Here is a 22,378-nt window from a genome sequence, read left to right as displayed (position 1 = left end):
TATATAAGGCAGAGAATAAGTAAAACATTTATTTCGCATGTTTCAGTGACAACACAATAGTAAGAAAATACACAATAAATCACTAAATAATACTGACAACACAAATAAAATAAAATCTAATTAATTAATTTAATTTAATGTAAAACCAGTGTCAAAAGAAAGCATGTTTTAGTTTGTTACAAGGCCTCATGCTAAAGTGGTAGTAGTAACAAAACACAACCCAGCGTAATGACATCTCCAAATATGTAGTTTTGGGTCAATATGGATTTGAATGTTTTAATGTTACTCTATATGTAAAAGTGATGCTGAAGTGCAGTAGTTATCTCCATCTGTGCTTTACGAGGCTGGGATTTGAGGCAGCCCAAACTCATCCACCAAAACACCATCCTGAAAGAAAACGTAAATAGGAGGAGACTAGAATAATAATGCTTTACATGTTATACAAACAACAGTGGAAGTAGTTGTGCATACATTCAGATTTTTTTTGTAAAATAACAATAAACTTCTTAGGAGGATATAACATATTTATTCTTGAAAATAGTTAAATATTCTAATTCACATGATAATAAAATCCACAAACATCTATATGTAATCTATAAAGTTATACCAGACATAACAAAGTGGTGGTACACAGGATCCAGTTTTAAGTCTTGTTTTCCTTAGAAGACAATTATAACTAGTACTAATGTAATACTAGGCACATTTTAGACCAGATTTAACCCCTAATTGCAGCTAGTAAAGACGTGATCTAGCTCTAGTGGTCCATAAAAATTGAAAAGCCAAATATTTTTTAGAAGGTGCAAGGCATAAATGATTGGAGAATAACCAAACCAGTGAAGATTCTCTGTATTTTTAGATAAAGCCATCCTGTATACTGTGGAAGACGCTAATTAGACATTAGTGAGAATACTAAAACTTTGGTCACCCTTGACTTTCCCATAGATATACTGTTACCTTATTTGTTTTGCTGTCACTGGGAACTCCCTCAGGAATAGATGGGGCAGCTGTGGCTTCGTCCAGGTAAGAACTATCATCATCCAGCAACAATTCATCTCCCAGGGCATCCAGCTCTGTAAAGAAAGATATGTTTATTAATAGCATATATGTTAGGCACTGTCATAGTTTCCAAAGGCCATTTTTCCCACTGAGTAATCATTTTGTTTGTTATGGTAAATTTCTGTGCTATAATCAATTGTAAGAGACTTGCCCTAGTTACGTGAAGTGCTAGTGTCTGATTACAAGCATTATGACCTGATTAGCACAAACACAGACAGAGCAGCACTTAAGTATATTATCTAATTAGAAAATGCATAATGTTTTATTTATGTCTTGTCTCTCAGGATGTTTGCATTTAAAAATAAAGAAACGTACCGGCTTCTAGATCATCCTCGTCAATATCTGGAGTGCCGTAGCTGCGGCTGAGGGCTTCCTGAACTTCATTGGCATCCTCCATCATGTCCTCTAGTTGGTCCTGCAAATCCTGAAATTATACATACTTGTAAGAGGCATGTTAACGGTGGGAATTACTACAAAAGTGAAAAAGTGAATATTTTGATGTTGTCATTATCTTGATAACAGTAATCGGACTTTGTAACAAACGTGTCCATGTAATTTCCCTGTGGCTAAATAAAGTTTTAGTTTATATCGTTATATTGTTACAATATTGATTGATATAATCTTTGAAACAATTATTCTTCACTTCTATATTTAATTTACTGTTAACTAAACTAGAAATATGCTATTCCCTCTCTAATCTGTGTACTAGCTCTAAATCATGCTTGATTTCAATTCTAGGTTTTGTTAACTTAATTAGTTAGTAAAGTAGTTAGTTTCTAAAATTATACTTAATATATACTTATAGCTGCGATAGCTCACAGGTATGAGCAATTCTGATACCTAATAAACTTATCAAAGACATGTACTGTAATATCTGGTAGGTTTAACTTTGCCTTGTCAATAAAATGTGGTACACAATTGTTTTGAGTCTTTTTTAGGCATCTGACAACCACAATAAGACCGAGCTATAGATGGCAGGTTCACTTTATAGATGTAAATTGTATAATTGTACACTAAAAAGAAGCTTACATCAATTTGATCTATTTTCACATCTTTGTAAGCCCTCTTCATTTCCTTGGCTCCAATCTTCATGGCCTCCACCTAGAATAAACATGATAAAAACACAAGATAACAATAAATGTTTACTTCTGATTCTGCTTCTTCATTAATTAATATTCTTACTGTTGTTTTTGTGTCCTTGAGTGTCTGAATTGTGTAGTTTGCTTGCTCCATGTTGAAGGACTGTTGCGCCAGTTGTTCCCTTTGACCTTCATACCTAGTTTTGGACAAACATTTGTTGTATTTGAGTCTAGAATGTAATATTTAATATTTAAAAACATTCAACCAGAACACTTATGTGAGCAAAGGAAATTGAGAAAAAAAATAACCAAAGACGATGTCATGACAAATAGTAAGGGTCACCAAAGAAGAGAAATCTTCATGGGGTCATGTTAGTTGACATTTTAGTCCAATTTAAATATGTGATTAGAATACATATAATTAATTAGACCTAAATGTGCCACTTCAGAAAAATTTTATTACTGGCCCACAGTAATTGGTCCTACTACCAACACAATGATGCAATATAATGCTTTTAATTTACAATAATTTGAGTTTCATGGTAATATCAGGGCATGTGGATATTGTACTGATAACTGATGAGATGAGGTTTGTAGCAAACAATATTGTAGTAACAGCCAATAATGCCAATACCGTAATAATTGTAGGGTAGTTCAAAGGTGATATGCCGATAATGTAATAACAGATCGATAATGTAATAACTATGGTGAGCCAGTAACCTAATGACATCATGCAGGTAACATTATCTACAAGTTAAGTTACACTATTGTCTGGATATTACATCTTTGGTCTGACTAGGAACATTTCCTTTGATAATGTGATAACAGTAGCTAATAATGTAGTAATTAATGGCAATATGTCATTACATTATTGGCTCACCATTACATTATGCTCTAATTACATTATTGGTCTGCTATTACATTATCGACTTATAACATTTAAAATTTGCCAAAAGGATTACTTTATTGGCTCTTGTTACATTACTGGCCACTATTAGGTTGTTATGGTATAAGTATAATGTTCCCAAAAGTATTCAAGTTTATGTCGAAAGTTTAACAACCTGATTATATAAACCACATGTATTACATTAACACTCACATTCTTTTCTGCTTGAGGACACGCATTGCCTTTTGTTTCACTGTATTCTGTAAAAGGAAAACAATTAAAGTGATGATATATTATATATAGAAAGTATACATTTGTAATTGTAATTAAAATGACTAGTTTATGTATGATATTGTGCATAACATATGAAATATAAAGTCTGTCTTCATGTTTACCTTTGCTGGTCCATCCCTCATCTTTTTAAGCTGATCTTTGTATTTGATCAGTTCGTTGTCTAGTCTGCTAATCTTCTTATCAATAGACTCCGCCCTGGCATCCACCTGCAACACACAAATGAACATGTCAGAAAATTTACTTCACAATCACGTTGACATAGTATTTCATTATCTTTGGATATATAGCTGGCCTATATTTTATGTTTTGTCTTGCTGTAGTAAATTACCAAATAATAATTCGCCTATTTATCATGCAAAAAACTAGTACATAATCTTTTCGAGAGGCATAGGGTTTAGGTTATTTTGTCAGTAGCTAGTTAGCCTTAGCAGGGTGTGTTTTTTGCCGTCTTAGATCAATAATAATGCTAGCTTTGTACCGATGGTCCCGTTAGATTACACAATAACAAACACGACATTTGAGCCGACAGTTCTCACATTTCCGATACAATCCGACAGATTTGGGGGTGGTGTTTTCGGCTTCCCTCGTCCGAAAATCCGGTTCATTTTGGAAAAGTGTGAACTCCCTTTAGATCACTGTAGAAAATATAAAAACATTAAAGGCTAATGGATGGATTTCTTCATTGAGGACACCCGGAAGTGACAGGGAGACGCAAAAAACTGTGATTGGCTGAAGGGAACAGCTATGACCAATCAGATGCAAGACACGTGGAGGACATCTTGTGGTCAGAGGAGGTATAGCAGGAGTCTGTGAAAGCCTTTTGTCCTCATTGACTCCCCATTATCAAAAGTCTTTGTTAGGTTCCAGCTGGAATATAATAAATCATCTTTAGTCTTTTTTCTTTCTCCCCCCCCCTTTTCATTTCAGTAAAAACAAAGAAACAAACAAAAAAAAAAAAAAAAAAACATGCAATTTATGGGACAGTACGCAGCATCATCAGTGACCAGTGATGATTCTCCCTAAATATAAATAAATTATTTGCAAGTAATTTGTTTAATATTTTTATGCATGCTGTAATTATGCTGCATATAATTCTAAAGCACATTATACATACATAAAATAAATTGTGTTTCTATTGAATCTTTTAATAACTGGATAATATTTGTCTCCTCTTGTTACTTCATAAAGGATTACATTAGCCTATGTAAAACTTTAAATAGGACCTTAATACTTACCCAACCACCTCTTGTATTTAGCCTATATTTCATATTTACTATTTATTTAATTTTACTTTAGCTATCTGTGCCTTATTTATAATTTGGATTGTGTGGTGATTGCAGTCTAATGGGCATAAATCTCCTTTAATCATAATATTGCCTCCCTTCCCTAATGCTGCAGACTTACTTTTAATACTGTGGCTACTTCCCATTCACACACAAGGCCACAGATTGAAAAGCCTTATACAATCACCTGAGGTCTTGGATCGTCTGCTTCTGTCAAAGCTCTCACCATGGAAACACTGACTAAATGCAGAAACCATATTCGTTATATTAGTGGATCTTACACTGGCACAGATGCACTGTAGATGGTAGGTTTGATCCAAGCGAGTACTGGGAAATAGAACATACTGACAAACGGCGCACTATGTAATTTTTCTGGTAGAGGGTCTGACGTCTGCTTGTCTCCATGCAGATGCCATTGCTTTGAATGTTTCACAGTATGGCATTGACCTAAATCTATTTACAATATGAATATAATGAATGAATACAATGTTCCAGCTGGACTTCAGAAAAGTTAGTGTGCCTTTAATCTTAATACTGCATTAAACCTTTACTAAAAATAAGAATAAATTAACATCTTTTTACACCATTAAGCAATTAAGCATTCTAACATTAGTAAACAAGAGATTAACGTGTTAAAATAAGATTATATTTTATTCAAAAGCATAAGATAATGTAATGTTATCAAGTGTAATTTTCTTTTTTGAACTTACCTGGATCACATACACAGACATTTAAAAACATACCTAGTTTTTTAGTTAATTGCGATGCTTCAGTAAAATACAAGACTAATACATAAAAAAGATATAGATAAATTCTCCCCTCGCCCATTTGAAAGTGAAAGTATTTTTGTTTTTCACAGCCAGTTCATTTGACATTTAGGGCTTCTGACGTGACTAAGGTCAAAATGTTCACGCCGTCAATGGATCGCTTCACCTTTTGGCTCTTTTGGTATTCAGAGGATAGAGAATCTGTTATCGATTAAATGGTCGAATAAGGGGCCTGTCATGAGAAGTTGATGGAAGGGAGGTTATGTGTCGTTATAACTGTCCAATAGGTCTTTGCAACTGGTTTACTTTCACATTCATTACCAGGTTGTGTTTGCATATACACTTCAGTAAACACACTATTTTTTAATCCTCCATTTTTCAAGGTCAGTGGTTGTTTGAATGAGTGAATGCTTACAAATGTTGTTTCTCAATGCAAGTCAATTCAACCACATTGGCCACTCCATTCATAATTCTGAAACTTAAAGTAAGAGGGTTTGACAAAAATGCTAAACTGATCTGAGAAGGATAAAGTTAAAAAAAATAAAGGAAACATACGCAAATTATGTCACTTTTAGTAAATCTATCTCCATGGAGACAAGCAGGTGACAGCACTATGATTTTTTTATTGTGTAAGTTTGAATGACATTAATCAAATATCAGATCTAGTTCTACCTTGTAGGCAATTACTTTTTAATCATGATATGATGACTTAAAAATACAATGGAAACATTAGTATTGGTCTAATAACAAAAATATTAATGGAGGTGGAACATACATTGTGCTGACAATCGATGAGGGCAATACAAAGTGAGTTTAGATGGTAAAGATATAAGGCACACAAACAAGGCACAAAACATAGGCTCAATGCTTAGAACAAAGTAAATGATGCCTAATACATTTAAAGAACTAAGCAAATAACTTGTATTGATCTGAAACTATCAAATTATATTAAATATTCATATTCATATTGAAAAGAAATGTGAGTGATCTGCACATTCAAATGTCACTATTTACATACAAAGTCAAGATGCTCTTTGTCACTTTTCTGGTGGAGGCTGAGTCCCCTGGAGATATTTTGCATTGAGCATTATAACATTAAACTTAGCTTAGCTTCTCCGTGGCAAAAAGCAGGTGGAGGCACCAAGTCTAGATACAGCTCTGATCTGTGGAGAGGCAACCTTGGTAATAATGCCATGTTTGTTTGTTTTTTGCAATAAAATGCCATACTGTGTAACATTCAGAGCAATGCAGCAACATCTCCATGAAGGCATGGATTTATATCAGATTCTCCACCAAAAAAGTTACTCAGCGCACCTTTAACATTAATCTCAATGTTAAAAATACATACAGCTGAAAGCATTACTTTGTTTTACATTGTCATTTGGTTGAAATGCTGCCATTTCAAACCACTGGTATTATTTACATTTCAAGACAAGATATGTACAGACATTTTTAAGCAGTGATCATCAACTAAAGTGCAAATGGGAGTCACATTTGGTTGAGAATTGGAATGAAATAGAACATAGCAATAGTTTTATTATTTCAGTAATTTTGAGACAAATACAAGATCTCAAACAGTTTTCATTTTTTTTAATCTAAGAATTGTGCATTAAACAAACTCAACTCAAATACTGAAGCAAATATAACTCAAAAGAATACTCCTTATATTTCTTTACATTTATTGTAAACCTAATAAACAATAAACATGCTCATATAGTATTAATAATTTGTAAAGACTAGTTGATAATCACTGCTATACAATCATAAAGAAAGCCCTATAATACAGAGATCATAATACTACAGATTTTTATTTATTTTTTTACTGTAAACATGATTGACAACAAAACTGTTGCCAAAGCCCTCTGCCCGTTAGGTTACGTGACATATTGGACGAGTCACCACATGCCACTGGAACAAGTGAAAATCAGTGTGAGATTATATGTGTTTCATTGCGTTATACAGGTTGTTGTATATGCAGCATTTATAGCAAAAACCTGCTGAGATCAATGACACTGGGAGCAAATGTGCGAAAGTGCAGTTCTTTAACAGGAAATGAGCAATAAGACTGCTATCTGGGCTAAGTACAATGAAAGGTTTTATAGGCTACATCTCTTTTGTATTTAAAAAGAAAAAAAAATCCATGTCATGTTTTCTTTTAATTTTTTTTTTACAAATTGAACAGACATTTCTGAGCAGTGCATAGTTCAATTTACAGTAACATTTACAGTTAAAGCATACCCATGGATTTTGGAATGATCACAAATTTGGACCATTGCCATAGCAATTTCAAACAATATATCCTATTCACAATTTTTGAGTCCAGAATCACAAAAGCTAAACAAAATTTCTGTCCTATCTTTTTAATGGTAAAAAGTCCTTAAAATGTCACAGTTACACATGGAACCTATGAACAAGATTAGTAAACAAACATGGATTTAGACTCATTCTCTTTTAAAGTTATATTTTCATCATGATCCTCTGCATGATTTAAGTAAGCATAAGAAATACCAATCATGTACAAAACAAATGTCATCATATTTTTTGTTGTATTTTTATATAGAGGAAAGCATATGTACAGGCCTGAATACATTCGTGTATCAATCAACATTTCATCTTTTTAAATTTTCTTGTATTTTTACTGTAAGCAAATATAAAACAATATTTTTTTTGATGAAGAAGAAGAAGAATCTGCAATCTTCCCTATGTGTGTCATCTATAGATCACTTCGTTTTAATAACTTTGTGGATGAGAGTTCAGTTGTTGTTTAATATTTTAATACAGACTTCTAGCACAAACACTGCAACTTTTAATGTCATTCAACAGCTAACTCACCTTCCTTAATATGTTGCATTGTAAAAATACTGTATTTTGTTGCATTGTGTATTCTGCTTCTGTCAAAACCTGGCTCAAAAACAGCAATGTAAATTACAGTAAATACAACTTTCATACTTGGATCAGAGTACTAACATTATAGTGAGTGCCCTGAGAAAACCTCATGAGATGTCGGAAAAAATAATTAAATCAAACTAAAACTATGGTCCAGAAATGTTGAATTGTCAAACTCACTTCAAAAAATCCCATCATCTTATCCATTTGAACTGTTGAACAAAAAATAATTTAAAAATTATTTACAGTATTTACACATTAGTTTGTGCCTCTTATAGAGTATAAATGTTAAAGGTCCAATATCATGCAAATCTAGTTTTAGTGTTGTATACTGGAGCTGTGTTTTCCACTTTAAAATCCATTATGATTCTCTGTTTTATGAACTCCTGCCTTGTTTTGAGCATGCAAGTACTTACTGTAAAAGCCATAATCTATTTCTGTGTCATATGGTTACTGTTTGCTATGGCAATGTGGCATTTTAACAGGGGGAGGGGGAGAAGCCAGGTAGCAGCGCTTTTATAGGACTACAGTATTCCACACAGTTTGTGTACCTGCATTAAAGCCACTGTTTCTATTAAAGTGGAACTTAGCACCTAAACTCCAACCACAACCACATTTCAAATGCAGTTGAGCTCTACTTGGGCAATAGCCAGGCTGGCGCGACCTAGTGCCCCACTCAATTACATTTCTCTCCAGCGACTAGGTCAGGAATCGAAATACACTAGACGGTTTGCAAGAACCCTGGGAGTGTGAGTTCAGGCAACAGCCAATGAGCAAAGAGCCATATATTCTTGGTTGGCAACGATTTCCGCGTTCGAGGATTTAAAGCCGTAACAAAGAGAATGTTTGGTGAATTTTATTAAGGGGAAAGACATTATTGCCCTTCTTCCTACAAGATTTGGAAAAAGATTAATATACCTCGTTAGGAGCGCATTACATACGTCACAACCAAATAGCCGCGATTGGTTAAATTAAAAAAAGTACCTGCCTACTGTCGAGCAAACGAATTCTAATGCTGCAAGGTCAGACGGATTCCATTAAGTGAAACCGGCTGGTGAATCAGGTTACCTGGGCACTACCTGGTGGACTAAAGGAGGGGCAGGGCCTGGATGTATAAGAAAGTGTGATTGGTCTAACAGGTATCCCCCTGGCTGTAATCAGGGGCAGTAGTTTCTTACCCAGAACTGTTGGATTTTATGAATCTATCAGTCGTCCTGTTAAACTGCACCGAGACCTTTGACTGAGACACAAAGTCGACTCAGACGTGCAGTGTAAATGTTGTAACAATAGTAAAACTCGAATTTGCCTCGACATCAATAAAGTATCTCTTGCTCTCTCTATACATACATTAAAACACCTAGAACAGCTTGTAGTTAGCAGTTAGTAGCAAAGTTGATTTAGAGTTTAGTCCCACTTTAAATAAATAACATTTTGCACAACAACTTGGGGTGGTTGTAGCTCACACTGCCCTCCCCTAGCGCAAATATCTGACAAATATTTCATGATAAGCCAGCAGGTATTTTCTATTTTCTCTGTAAGATAAAGAAATTCCAAGGTTAAAATGTCAAATGTATTTAAAAAGCATCACATATAGAACCTTTAAAACGTATGAAGGAGTGCTAGTTGGATCATAGTCTAGTATTGTGCGTGCTGCTCAACCATCTCTGAATACATGTGCAGTAATCCCTATTCCTATGTGAATACAATCAAATATTTCACTTAAATAGCTGTGACCTGCGTTAAACCCATATCATTGGAGTCCTCCCAGCCCTGATATCTGGAGGAGATCGTATTCATGGCTAGTCATACGGGCCTAGGCTGTCTACCACTACCATCTCTCCTGCTGCCATCTGCTGGACAGGAGTGGTCTCTCAGGGTGCTTCGGACTCTACTCACCCCATGGAGATCCCCCTGTCCTTGAGCACCAGGACAGCAAAAGTCCCTGAAGCATCTCTTAAAATTCTCATCCAAAAAAGCGTACAAAATCGGGTTGAGAGAGCTGTTAGTGTAGCCTAGCGCCACACAAAAGAAATAGGCTGCCGTTACCGCAGTGGTTTCTGGGACATCTGCGTATATCGCTTTGACCAGAATGAAAATATGAATGGGAGTCCAGCATATAACAAAAACCCCTACCACAACCAGAACCAAGCGCGTGATTCGCCGAAGGTTGCGGTCTTTTTCTCGTGATCCAGAAAACAGGCGGACGCTTTTGAGCCGTAACACCATGAGCGTGTAGCAGACAGTGATGATGATGACGGGGGCAACAAAGGCGAAGATGAAGACACAAATCTTCATCATTGTGTCCCAGTACGAGTAAGGTTCTGGGAACTGGAGGGCACACTCGGTAGTACCTGCAAATTGACAAAAGTTTGAAAGTTAATATTGAATTATGAAGTGTTGTATTGAAAAAGGTTTGGGCAATATGTTGATGTTGCTGATGACAGATCTACTGCATTCTCAATTTTGTTATTTTGCATTAATTTAGGCTGTCCTGTCCTTCCTTTATGCGCCCTTATCACTAGATTTAAATGCTTCATCTCTCAGCAAATGTGTCCTTCCCTGTTCATCCAGGCTTGTCATTTCAAAGGCAGCTGACTGTTGCTGATTAGCCCATTGTTTCCGTGATGACAAATCTGCACCGTTGCCGTAGCAAATAACAATTCAATGTCAAAATACAGTTTTGAATAGTAAAAAGTCCTAAAGATGTTGCATATTAGGAAGTTGATGAGCGTAAAATTGGATTAACTGAAATGTGGTAACACATGTGGTCTGAAACCAGCTGGTCTCCATTTATAGTTACTGTAAACAGGGTTGGATCTCCACAGATCTTACCTGTAACTTGGAATGGTGACTTGCTTGTCTCCATGGATAAATGCCATACTGTGGAACATTCTATGCAAAGCAATAACATCTCCATGGAGTCAAGTTGATGGCGGACATTCCAGAAAAGTTTCATAGTATATGTTTAATTATAGAGCGCATTTATGCTTCATTGAAAGTAAATAATTGTAAAATCAGGTGATGGTAATCGGGAAACTTTTACATATTTGTTCAGAGCTCCCCAACAGAGCAGAGAAAAAGTCTGAAATATGAGGTCATTATGAAACTCCATTTGCACCAGGTACAAACTCTTTGGTCTTTAGTCCTACCAATGACATTTAGGGCCACGGGTAGTTGGGAGTCAGATATCCCTCTTATCATGAACACTTAATCTCCAGATTAGCTGTAAGAGGTTGCTTTATTTGTTTTGAACTGCATCTGCACAAAATAGGATATACAATACGTTCCATGATATTTGATATTCTAAAACAGATACTAGAGTCACTTCAGTGCGGTCCTCTAAATCTGGAGGAGCGTAGGCTCTACTCTAAGCTCCTCAAGGCCATCCAAGCACTGTGCACAAGAAAACTAATTTTTGAGAATCTTGTTATCTTGCTAGCATCCAGTAATCCAAAGGACAAGAAAGAAAACTGTTTCTAAATTAAATGTTTGGTCCCTTCTTGAGGTTTATATAACCAAAATTTCATTTTTCATTTTCTTATGTGTGGCCAATTTGGTTGGCAGGTTTAGCAGTAAAATGGAGCCATTGTGCAGTTAAATTGAAAGCTTTGTCTTCCAGTTCAAGTCTTTCTTCAGCCCTTTTCACTCCTTTGAGAGGCGTCGGCCAATGACTCCAGGTGCTGCACTGATTGTCCATTCTTCAGGAGTTAGAACATACAAGAAGCCATCATGGAAGTGTATGCTGCACAAAGAAAGCTGATTTTTTTCATCATACGTTATTATATAGGAGCATAGGCACACTTTTACGATCAATACTGTACTCATGTCTATGGGTCTTATACTGAAGGTAAATAAAAATCCCCTACCTCTCTTTGGAAGTCTCGGGCTACTTCAGGTATTCCCATGACAACATCTTAAATTACATAAACCCAAGTTAGCATATTAAAAGATTTGCTGAGTTCATCTTTAAAGGTGCAACTTTTGTGGTAAAGAGTCAGCCACCTCAGTGCTTTGCCTAGAATGTTACACAGGTTATTAATTTGTTTCTAACCTTAGAGACAAGCAGTTGGCACCACCAAGCTACGTTACAGATCTGATCTGAGGAGAGGAGAGGCTTACAGTAAGAATGATTGTATTATATTATAAATGAAAACTATTTAAATTGAGCAAATCCAAATGGACCCTCTACTCCACCTCCAATTCAAGAAAAGTTGCACATTTAACTCCTCAAAAAAGAGTCAGAGAAATAGAAACCAAATAACTTTTCAGAAATAGCAGAGTTACAGTGAGTATATATATTTTTTTCTATGGAGATGATGTTTCCTTCCCTAGAATGTTTCTCATTATGGCATTTAATTTTATTTATATCCATGGAGACACGCAGAGTTATGTATAAGGTTACCATTATTGGTCTGAGTGCTGCCCAGGATCATGGCAGGGATCCCCGCTCCGGACGACAGAACCCAGATGATGACATTGATGATTTTGGCTTTGAGCGGCGTCCTGAAGTCCAGAGCTTTCACAGGGTGACACACGGCCACGTAGCGGTCCACACTCATCATGGTCAGGGTGAAGATACTGGTGAACATATTATAGTAGTCAATGGAGATGAACACTTTGCATGCCACCTCTCCAAAAGGCCAAGAGTTCAGAAGGAAGTCTGTGCTCTGGAATGGCATCGTGGTCGTCACCAAAGCATCTGCTACAGCCAGGTTAAAGATGTAGATGTTTGTGGCTGTCTTCATTTTGGTGTATCTGTGGAAAAAGGATTTCTGATTATAAAGTATCCACATTTAGCAATTCACTTCATTCTTAGCCTTTTATCTTGATGTAGTAATGATAAAGTTAATTATGGCACAGACATCCTAATAACTTGGATGTAATGTAATGGTGCAGAGTGGGGATATTAAGGTGGAGTCTGATGACCAAAATAATAATGACCCCAATGATGAAAAAATCTTCTTAATACAATTTTTGTACAGGTCAAGGTCACAGAAATATGTAATTCTCTGTCTCACAATTTTGTGGTGTTTTTGCTTGTTTGAGTTTGTAAAGTTTCATTAAGCACATGCACTAACACATAGGGACAGAACAATAAGGTATTAGAAGTCCTGTTAGGACTAGGTGGCTCTAGACCCAGTCAAGACTGTCAATAGACTAGATCTATAGGCAGCCAGGGTTGGACTTAATTTGACTAGTTCTTAATCAAATTATTAGCTAACAAACATAGACATGGGAGTATGGGAGTCTTTAAAACTGAAATCACACTTGTAAAACCCACAGACACTCCTTCATCTCTGTGTAGAAGCTTTGGTGGGCAAGATCAGATCCAATGGAAGATCCAGTTTTAGGGTGACCAAACGTCCGTTTTTCCCCGGACATGTCCGTATTTTGCGTCCTGTCCTGGGCGTCCGGGTTTTTTTTAATAAAGTGATGCAAATGTCCAGGTTTTCAGTACCGTTCATTAAACTGAGCATCTCTCGTAGTTCTCTGTGACTCAGAAGGAGCGAGACACAAACAGTCGGTCAGCCTGCAAGATACCGAAGCGCAAAAGTGCATTTAACAATGATTTGTACAAGAAATTCTCCTGTTTTCCATCCCGGTCGGGACAAGTGGGAGTCCATGTGCACAGGTTGTGAGGTGAGAGTACAGTGTCCCTCGTTTATCGCGGGGTTACGTTCTAAAAATAACCCGCGATAGGTGAAATCCACGAAGTAGTCATCTTTATATTTTACAATTATTATATCTGTTTTAAGGCTTTAAAACCCCTCTCCACACACTTTATACACTTTTTTCAGACAGGGCAGGTGCAACCCTTTTTACTTCCTTCTTAAAACTTATTTCTGCTGTTGTCCTTTTGTTATTTTTCTCCTTCTTTATGTAACGAACTGAAGATTCATTTATTCCGTAATGGAGCCTTACAGCGCAGAGTCCTGCACGGGTCAGTTTTTGGGGACCTGCAGTACAACACCGCACCCGCCAGTACAGGACCGCACCTGCCCGTTAACCTGAGATTATCAAACTTTTGCGCTGCCTACGTCACGGACTAAACCAAGACTAAACCAGGACTAACCCAGGACTGACCCAGGACTGATTCCAGGACTGAAGAGGAGGACTAATCCACGACTGAACTAGGACTAAAACAGGACTAAACCAAGGCTAAACCAGACTCACCGTCAGGACGGGCTTGGAGATGACGACAGGAGAAAGGACCGGCTCAGCTCCGCACCTCACGGAGGTGAACGCGGCAATTGCCCGATTGCGCTTTGCGGACAAACTGCTCGGCGTTTTCTCTCTTAAATCCAAGATTAGTCCTGGTTTAGACCTGGTTTACTCCTGACTCACACGTGTGTAATTACTACCCGTCTGTAATACACAATACGCGTTCATACGCTGTAAAAAAATATATATTTAAAAAAATCTGCGAAACGGTGAGACCGATGAGACAGAGAACATTTTATTTTTGATTTTTTTTTACTGTTACTGAGTAAAAAGTTTGCTATTTTTCCTCAAGTAGATATGTAGTGAATACTGCCATTGTTCCCAGAGCCTTATCACCCCACCTTTTGGACTCTCTTCTCTCCTTTTCACTCCTCCCTATCCACTGTCCACTCTCTCTTCTGTCCACCGCCCCTTTCAACATTCCATGTTATATAAATACTGCAGTAAATGGCCACATTTTTATACAGCGCTTTTCCACCTTCAAGGCACTCAAAGAGCTTTACAATAGGAACCATTCACCCATTCACACACACATTCACACACCAGTGTACGCAGGCACTAACTTTCATTAGATATAAGAACGTGACAGAGGAGTTTTTGAAGTGGATGAAGCTACACGATCAAAAACAGCAAGCCGCTCCATTACATCTCTTACAGTGTAACCTGTTAGCATTTGACAAACTTACTTTCTTTACCAAAATTAAAGCAAAATTATGTACTTCCCTCCCATCACAATGATATAATTAGAGAGAGAGGAGAGAGAGGAGAGAAAGGAGAGAGAGAAGAGAGAGAGACATGCTGTCTGATCCCGAGGAAAATTCAATTTTGGCTGCAGAAACAAACTGCGCTTCTCTGTGTCTCCATAAAAGGTCTCAGCGCAGCATCACAGGAGGTCTGATCAGGAAGGGTCAGCAGATTCTGTGTCTGGGCAGTTTGAAAAGAGATAACCTACACATGAATTTAGGTTTTAGGCCATGGGTTTGTTTTTAATTGGTTTAGGATTGGATTTTGTGTTGTGTTTTTCATGTTTTAATGTGGCACGGTATGAAAAGGCAGCCTGATTCATCAGCTGGTTTCACTTCATGGAAACCGGCTGACCTCACAGCACTAGAATTCGTTTGCTCACTGGTAGGCGGGTACTTTATTTGATTTAACCAGTCACTACTATTTGGTCGTGATGTATGTAATGCACCGCTAATGGGGCTAACTGGTATTAAGCTTTTGCCAAATCCCATAGGAAGAAGGGCAATAACGTCTTTATCTTTGATAAAATTCACCAAACATTCTCTTTGTTCCGGCTTTAAATCCTCAATCTCAGGAACTGTTGCCAACACAGAATGTCTGCCTCTTCGCTGATTGGCTGGTGCCTGGACTCGCACTTCCAGGGTTCTTGCAAACTGTCTAGTGTATTCTGATTCCTGTCCTAGTCGCTGGAGAGAAATTAAATTGAGCGGAGGCACTAGGTGGCACCAGCCTGGCTAATGAAAAGGGGGAATCATAAAGTATGCACATTGCGCTTTACTATTAAATCTTTATCTCATTGTGGTAATGCTCAAGTTAATGACTGTGAATACCAGCTGCACACACATAGAATACAATAGAATACATTACTGCTCAGACTCAAGGACAGGACCGTGAGTTCCGGTAGCATGGGAGCTCGCGAAAATAACGCTCTGCTAACCACAAGATCCTCCTTCACACACACGCGCACTGATACACCCAATAAAATCTGTAAACACACACATCTACCCCTATGCTTTCTGGAGGGCCTGTTGCTACGCTGCTACTTATGTGAGACTCAAAAAACCCTTCTGACTTTACACTTGAGATTCATGGTCCGCTTTGATCCTTACTCCAGAAACTATCATCCTCACGGGAACATATTTTCATGTTTAAAGGTGCATGATGTAACCTTTCTTGCAACCTGCTTATCTTCATAGAGATTTTTTTGCGTTACATACATACATAACAACATATCTAACCACTTTTTTTTTTTTTCTTGCCTCTCCCGCAGATCTGAACAGTAATTTAGCCTGGTGACTAGTTTCTGTAATTAATGTTCTGCCATGCTATAGAACATCCATGACGAGAAAGTTACATAATGCACATTTAGAGCAAGGTCCTTGTTGTTGTTGTAAAAGCCACAGTAGAGAGCTCTTCTGTCACCACTACATGGGCACCCAGAACACATCACCAAGGAACTACCAAATGATTCACACACCTATTCATTTGCAGACACAACCAGATGGGGGGTCTTGCCAAAGGAAACAACAACAGACGGCAATGAGGAGAGCAGGGACTGAAGCGTGGGGTTAGAAAGCAAATGTTCCCCGTAACGAGCTATTGACGCCACAATTTCACGGTGTCAGTGTTTGACTTGTGCAACAGTGACTCAATAGGAAATAGGACTTGGGTTTCATGGGGAGTCAAAGAGGATTAGCAGAATTAAAAAGAGGACTCATGAACAGCTTTTAGCTCAAAGTGAAGTGTACACATGCAAGTTTAAATAATTGGTTCACAAATCCAGGTCACAAGTTCTGTTTGATGATGGATTGTGGCTAACCAGGTTCAGTTCCAGCTTTGGCCTGCCAATAATTTTGTTGTATCTATGGGCAGGACACTTCACCCATCTTGTCTAAGTATGAATGCAATGTTAGTTAATGATTGGTGGTGGCTGAAGCAGTTCCTGTGCAGACTGGGAGCCAATAGTCAACTTTGAATTTTGCGAGTGAATACAAAGTGGCATTAAACTATAAACAGATGCAACTTAATATTTAGAACACAAATATAACTACTAACTAACTATAAAACTACTTTCACAACAGCCAACAATGGTTTAATTAGTATGTGGGTATCCTGTCTGTTATCATTGTCAGAAATTGTACATGAATTCTTTAAAAAATTCATAAATTTTGACATTTTGTGAATACTTTGAGAATGATTTTGATAGAAGTAGTATAAGACTACACTGTAATATTAAAGAACATATTTTTGTAACCTAACCAGTGTGCTATATCTCCTGTTCCAATTAGAAAGACTGCCATACCAAAACTAGCCAGGCTGGTGCCACCTAGTGCCTCCGCTCAATTTCATTTCTCTCCAGCGACTAGGTCAGGAATCGGACTACACTAGATGGTTTGCAAAAACCCCGGAAGGGCGAGTTTGGGCACCAGCCAATCAGCGAAGAGTCATACATTCTGTGTTGGCAACAATTCCCGGGATTGAGGATTTAAAGCCGGAACAAAGAGAATGTTTGGTGAATTTTATCAAGGGGAAAGACGTTATTGCCCTTCTTCTTACGGGATTTGGGAAAAGCTTAATATACCAGTTAGCCCCATAAGTGGTGCATTACATACGTCACGACCAAATAGCAACAATTGGTTAAATTTTAAAAAGTACCTGCCTACCATCGAGCAAACTAATCCTAATGCTGCGAGGTCAGACGGTTTCCACAAAGTGAAACCAACTGATGCATCAAGCTATACCAAAGCCCCTTGGTTGTTTCTATGAAGGTGTTATAAATTTCCCTAAAATGTTTCTTACGGCAGCATTTATACTATCTATCTCCATGGATACAAGCTGGTGGTTCTACCAGTCAAAGTTACAGGTCAGACCTGCGGAGAGGCAGTTAATAATACAAATTTATGGTATTATGGTCAATAAAACAGCCAATCAAATAACTGCATTACACAAAGATGGCTACTGTGAGCTTTTAGCAATGTTATAATCAAAAATATGCCTGGAGTTATGTTTTGTTTCATTTGTACACACATGTTTGAGTATCTCTGCATTATTAGTCTGTCTTCATCTTCAAAGCTCAAAATGCTCTGTTCCACCATGTGATGTCATGAAGCTGTAGTTACCAGCTACCTTTTTGCTTTTGTTCTGTAGAGAGTGGAAATACCAGTGCTGAAATCATCCAAATGATTCTAGTGAAGGTGTATGGAGTTTAAAAACACACTGGAGCACTTCCTGTATACCACATGACAGCATAAAATGGAACAGAGTGATTTCTGCTTGAGAGAAGGACCCAGCCTAAATATGCAGGATTTGTGTGTTAAACATCTTAATGAAACAAAACACAATTCCATGTGTTTGTGATAAGAAAACAACATTATAGGACAGATCAGAAAATAGCATAATATGGGTCCTTACTGTTGAACTGAAAAGACAAGGATGCACCCATCTGTATAAAAAGCTACATTGTGCACTTTTAAGTACAGCTATTACTCTACACTAATGTAATTCTCAAGGGCTTTCATTGCTCTGTACTTACATTTCCTGTCTCAAAATGTGTTCTGAACAAGTGTCATTGTGCAACTAACAGAGGCCACTATCTGTACCTGGAAGGGGGAAAAATACTTGTTTGCGCAGGCTCGAGGACATGGGGATTGGTGAAAACAGCAGTAGCACCTGAGGCTAGCTTTGTGACACTGGCATTAAAGGGAAGGGGCTAATTGACAATGACAGCGTTTATTGGGTTAAGCAAAGGCCCAGTGGCATAATGATGTGTATGATAATGGTTGTCAAGTTATATTAAAGCTACAGTTTGGTTAATATTTAGGATTAAAGGTTCTATATTATGTGAAATTGACTCTTGTGAGCTTAGTCATGTCACAATGCTGTTACGCCATCAAAAACATACATGGAGTTGTGTTTTACTTTATTCGCACATGTAAGTAACTCTGCATTATTATTCTGTTTACTTCTCCAAAGCTCAAAATGCTCTGTTCCACCTTGTGATGTCATGAAGTTTTCATGTTAACAGCTACCTTTTACCTTTAGTTCAGTAGAGATTGGCAATTCCAAGTCTGAAATGATCCAAATGATTCTAATGAAGGTGTATGGAGTTTAAAACACAGTGGAGAACTTCCTGCATTATCACATGACCTCAACAGGGGGGTAGAGTGTTTTCTGTTGCTATGCAGAGTTTGTGTGTTAAATATGTGTGAATGAAACAAAACACAACTCCAGGTATGTTTTAATGAGGAGACAACATTATAACATAGATCTGAAAATTGTTTAATATGTGGGCCCTAAAATAAAACTAAAATAAAATAAAACTCTAAGCTGTGTTATACGATGTTGAAATAATAGTTTCAGATATTATATAGGTGAGATGACAGAGAAAAGTACAATATTTACAAAGATGAGTGTATGCAGCCTATGTTTTATAATGTAAAACATAGGCTACGACTCACATTAGTAGTATTATTATTATTAGTTTTTACGTTTTATTATCATGGTCTAAAAGACAAATTTATCATTCCACATTGCTTAATCAGTTCTCACTACTGTACTATTAAACTGTCAGGTACCAGTCACTCTATGTCTTAGTGTTTACTTTAAAAATTTTACCTTCTTTCTGTTCTGTTGTTGCCTAAAAGGTTACGTTTATTGAAAGAAGCTCCCCCAAGGATTTCACTCTAGTTTCAATGACAATGTACCTTACTTGCAAATATGATTTCTATAGAAAATTGGTTTTATAATGCAACCACTCTACGCATTAGAAAATAAGTGAACATTTGAACAGGTACTGTATATAGTTCACCGTACATTATGTTCTGCCTATTTCTCAGTCACTTTATGTAATGGACATTTTACTGCATGGAGGTCATACAGAGCTTATTTAAAAGGCCTGTACTATGCTATTTTCTGATCTATGTTATAATGTTGTTTCCTACATAAAACATGCCTGGAGTTGTGTTTGTTTCATTCACACATGTTTAATACACAAATTCTGCATATTTAGGTCGAGTTCTTCTTTGTATGATATTTTCAGGATACACATCTCACGGTACAATATTTTATGCGATATTCTGTGGAGGCTGCGAACAAAACTGTGAATATGCTACTTTTTCCTTTTAAAATGCCTTGACAAGATTGAATCCAATGAACTAAGACTTAAAAGTGCTTAGAACTGTTATTTCTTCTTGTAGTCTACACTTAAATGGAGAAAAGGATCATGGTCTATGTAATTCTCGCTGTCTTTATTTAGTTATTGCTGCACCATAACTCATAATTTAAGCAAAAGAGACTTGTAATTCGATATATTGTGATGGCCCACGATATTATTGTGAGAACTTTGATGATAAGATATCACAACATTTCGGTTATTGTTACATCCCTAGTAATACAAGAAGTGCTCCACTGTGTTTTTAGACTCCGTACACCTTCACTAGAATCATTTGGATGATTTCAGCCCTCGAATTGCAAAACTCTACTGTATAAAAGGTAAAAGGTATAGCTAATAACTTGAACTCTACCATCACATGACATCATAAGGTGGAACAGGACATTTTGAGCTTTGGAGATGTAAACAGACTTATAATTTACTCAAACAAACAAACAAACATAGCTTTATAATATTCTAACACAGCAAAAAGTACATTTATTTGTATCAAAATCTGCCAGTTTTTCTAAACCCTTTAATTCTTTAGCATGTGCATTATAAAAGACAGTTTCTGGTGCTTAATCCAGGAGCCTATACATCTAAATCTCCATTTAAAAACAATGCATTTGACTTTTCCCCACTAATTAGTGTTCAAGCGTGGCTCCTAAACTACTAGGCATTAATAAACATTAGCGCCTCTGCAAAACAAGCTGCGTTCTCTGTGAGTGCCATTTTCGTACGCCCTGTAATTACGCACGGGTTAAAACGAATGGCATTATCAAACACAGTCGTTTCTAAAGCACGGACACTTACCTTATAATCACGTACATGACCAGGCAGTTGCCCACTAAGCCCACCACGAAAACCACGGAGTACACAGCCACTATGATGGGGATAATAGGCGACATTGGCTCTGCGTCCGACTCCCAGGTGCCATTGGGTGTGTAGTTGAACATATCCGATAGCGCGGGCTGCCAAGTAAAGTTTGGGAGGCAATCGTCCGGATGACCCGAGGGACACCGGTCTTCTTTGAAAATATGAACCACTCCGTTAGCCATAGCGCCGGGTGTTGAGAGGAGACCAGACCGAGACGCGTGCGCACCGGACTGGGCAGCTGGGCGTAAACTGACCGCTCAACAGGAGTCAAACCAAGACAAACAACACGAATCTAAACAGAGAGAAAGAGAGTCTATATGAGTACACGAGTACCTATATCTCCAGAGCGCATCAACAGCTGCCAGCGAGTGTTCAAGGACAGCGCAGTTTAATGAGCACAATAAGCCTTACCTGGTTGACAAAAAGTTCACACGAGCAGTAATGGGAAAACCAAAGAACTCATTGAAGGTATAAACATGGGTAAAAACGGGAAAGCAGAGCGGTGAGACTGGTCCAAGCGTGTGCCACTGCTGCGTCCCCGAATGCGCGCGTTGGAGGTTTGCAGCACTCAGTGACATCAGAAAAAACTACAGACCGAAGCAGGGTAGCACCTCAATACTGCGATGCAATCATTTTATAGAATCAAAATTCAAAATAAAGACTATAATCAAGCTTAAATGAACTACTCTGGAAATGGATAAAGTAGCTAGATTACAGAAAAGTTAACACTGTAAAGGTCTGTTTGTGAGTGTTATAACATTCCCATCCTTTTCAAGCTTTGAGATGTTCCCTAGCAACTCCTGACAGTCTGAGCTGCTGCAATGCAAAGCAGCACCTGCAGAGAGGCGTTGACGAGGATCCCAGGACTGTATGGATTTTCCCATTTGGTCTCAGTGAGTTAGTTAGATACATGTTAAGAGTATGGGCAGTAAAATCGATCACACATAGTAACCTGAAAGCTGTCACAGAGTAACCTTTACCTGCTAATTAGTGGTGGGCAATATGACAAACATATCAGTCCCAAGTCTGAACAAATAGATATAGTAATTCAAACTAAAAATAAGATGTTTGCTGTGGTGGTGCCAATTTTTTTTTTTTTTTTTGACATTTCTTTCTCACCTCAGCAAATATTTAGC

General features: G+C 37.5%; 2 protein-coding genes across 2 annotated transcripts; both read right to left on the bottom strand.

Moving 5' to 3' along the window:
• Positions 1–15: 15 nt before the first annotated feature.
• chmp5a (charged multivesicular body protein 5a) lies at positions 16–4,015 on the bottom strand. Its single transcript, XM_020929196.2, has 8 exons — positions 3,852–4,015; positions 3,417–3,521; positions 3,235–3,281; positions 2,239–2,332; positions 2,086–2,157; positions 1,372–1,480; positions 955–1,070; positions 16–387 (listed from the first exon to the last, which is right to left on the bottom strand). The coding sequence occupies exons 1-8, from the start codon at positions 3,918–3,920 to the stop codon at positions 337–339; spliced, it is 663 nt and encodes a 220-aa protein (XP_020784855.1). The 5' UTR covers positions 3,921–4,015; the 3' UTR covers positions 16–336.
• A 6,039-nt stretch (positions 4,016–10,054) lies between these two features.
• Positions 10,055–21,424, bottom strand: oprk1 (opioid receptor, kappa 1). Its single transcript, XM_020929184.1, has 3 exons — positions 21,180–21,424; positions 12,654–13,006; positions 10,055–10,602 (listed from the first exon to the last, which is right to left on the bottom strand). The coding sequence occupies exons 1-3, from the start codon at positions 21,422–21,424 to the stop codon at positions 10,055–10,057; spliced, it is 1,146 nt and encodes a 381-aa protein (XP_020784843.1).
• Positions 21,425–22,378: the final 954 nt, after the last annotated feature.

Source organism: Boleophthalmus pectinirostris, unplaced genomic scaffold, assembly GCF_026225935.1.
Source record: "Boleophthalmus pectinirostris isolate CB_2022bp ecotype Guang Dong unplaced genomic scaffold, ASM2622593v1 HiC_scaffold_16, whole genome shotgun sequence".
Taxonomy (NCBI): Eukaryota; Metazoa; Chordata; class Actinopteri; order Gobiiformes; family Gobiidae; genus Boleophthalmus; species Boleophthalmus pectinirostris.
This window is presented reverse-complemented; position numbering and strand designations above follow the sequence as displayed.

Excerpts from the sequence above, each read along its gene's own strand:
- chmp5a (XM_020929196.2), bottom strand. The coding sequence starts at position 3,920 with ATGAACCGGATTTTCGGACGAGGGAAGCCGAAAACACCACCCCCAAAT. Across the intron at positions 3,282-3,416 it reads TGAGGGATGGACCAGCAAAG|AATACAGTGAAACAAAAGGC; the intron begins GTAAACATGAAG and ends TTCCTTTTACAG. Across the intron at positions 1,071-1,371 it reads CGAGGATGATCTAGAAGCCG|AGCTGGATGCCCTGGGAGAT; the intron begins GTACGTTTCTTT and ends CTTTCTTTACAG.
- oprk1 (XM_020929184.1), bottom strand. The coding sequence starts at position 21,424 with ATGGCTAACGGAGTGGTTCATATTTTCAAAGAAGACCGGTGTCCCTCG. Across the intron at positions 13,007-21,179 it reads GTCATGTACGTGATTATAAG|ATACACCAAAATGAAGACAG; the intron begins GTAAGTGTCCGT and ends CTTTTTCCACAG. Across the intron at positions 10,603-12,653 it reads CAGCACTCAGACCAATAATG|GTACTACCGAGTGTGCCCTC; the intron begins GTAACCTTATAC and ends GTCAATTTGCAG.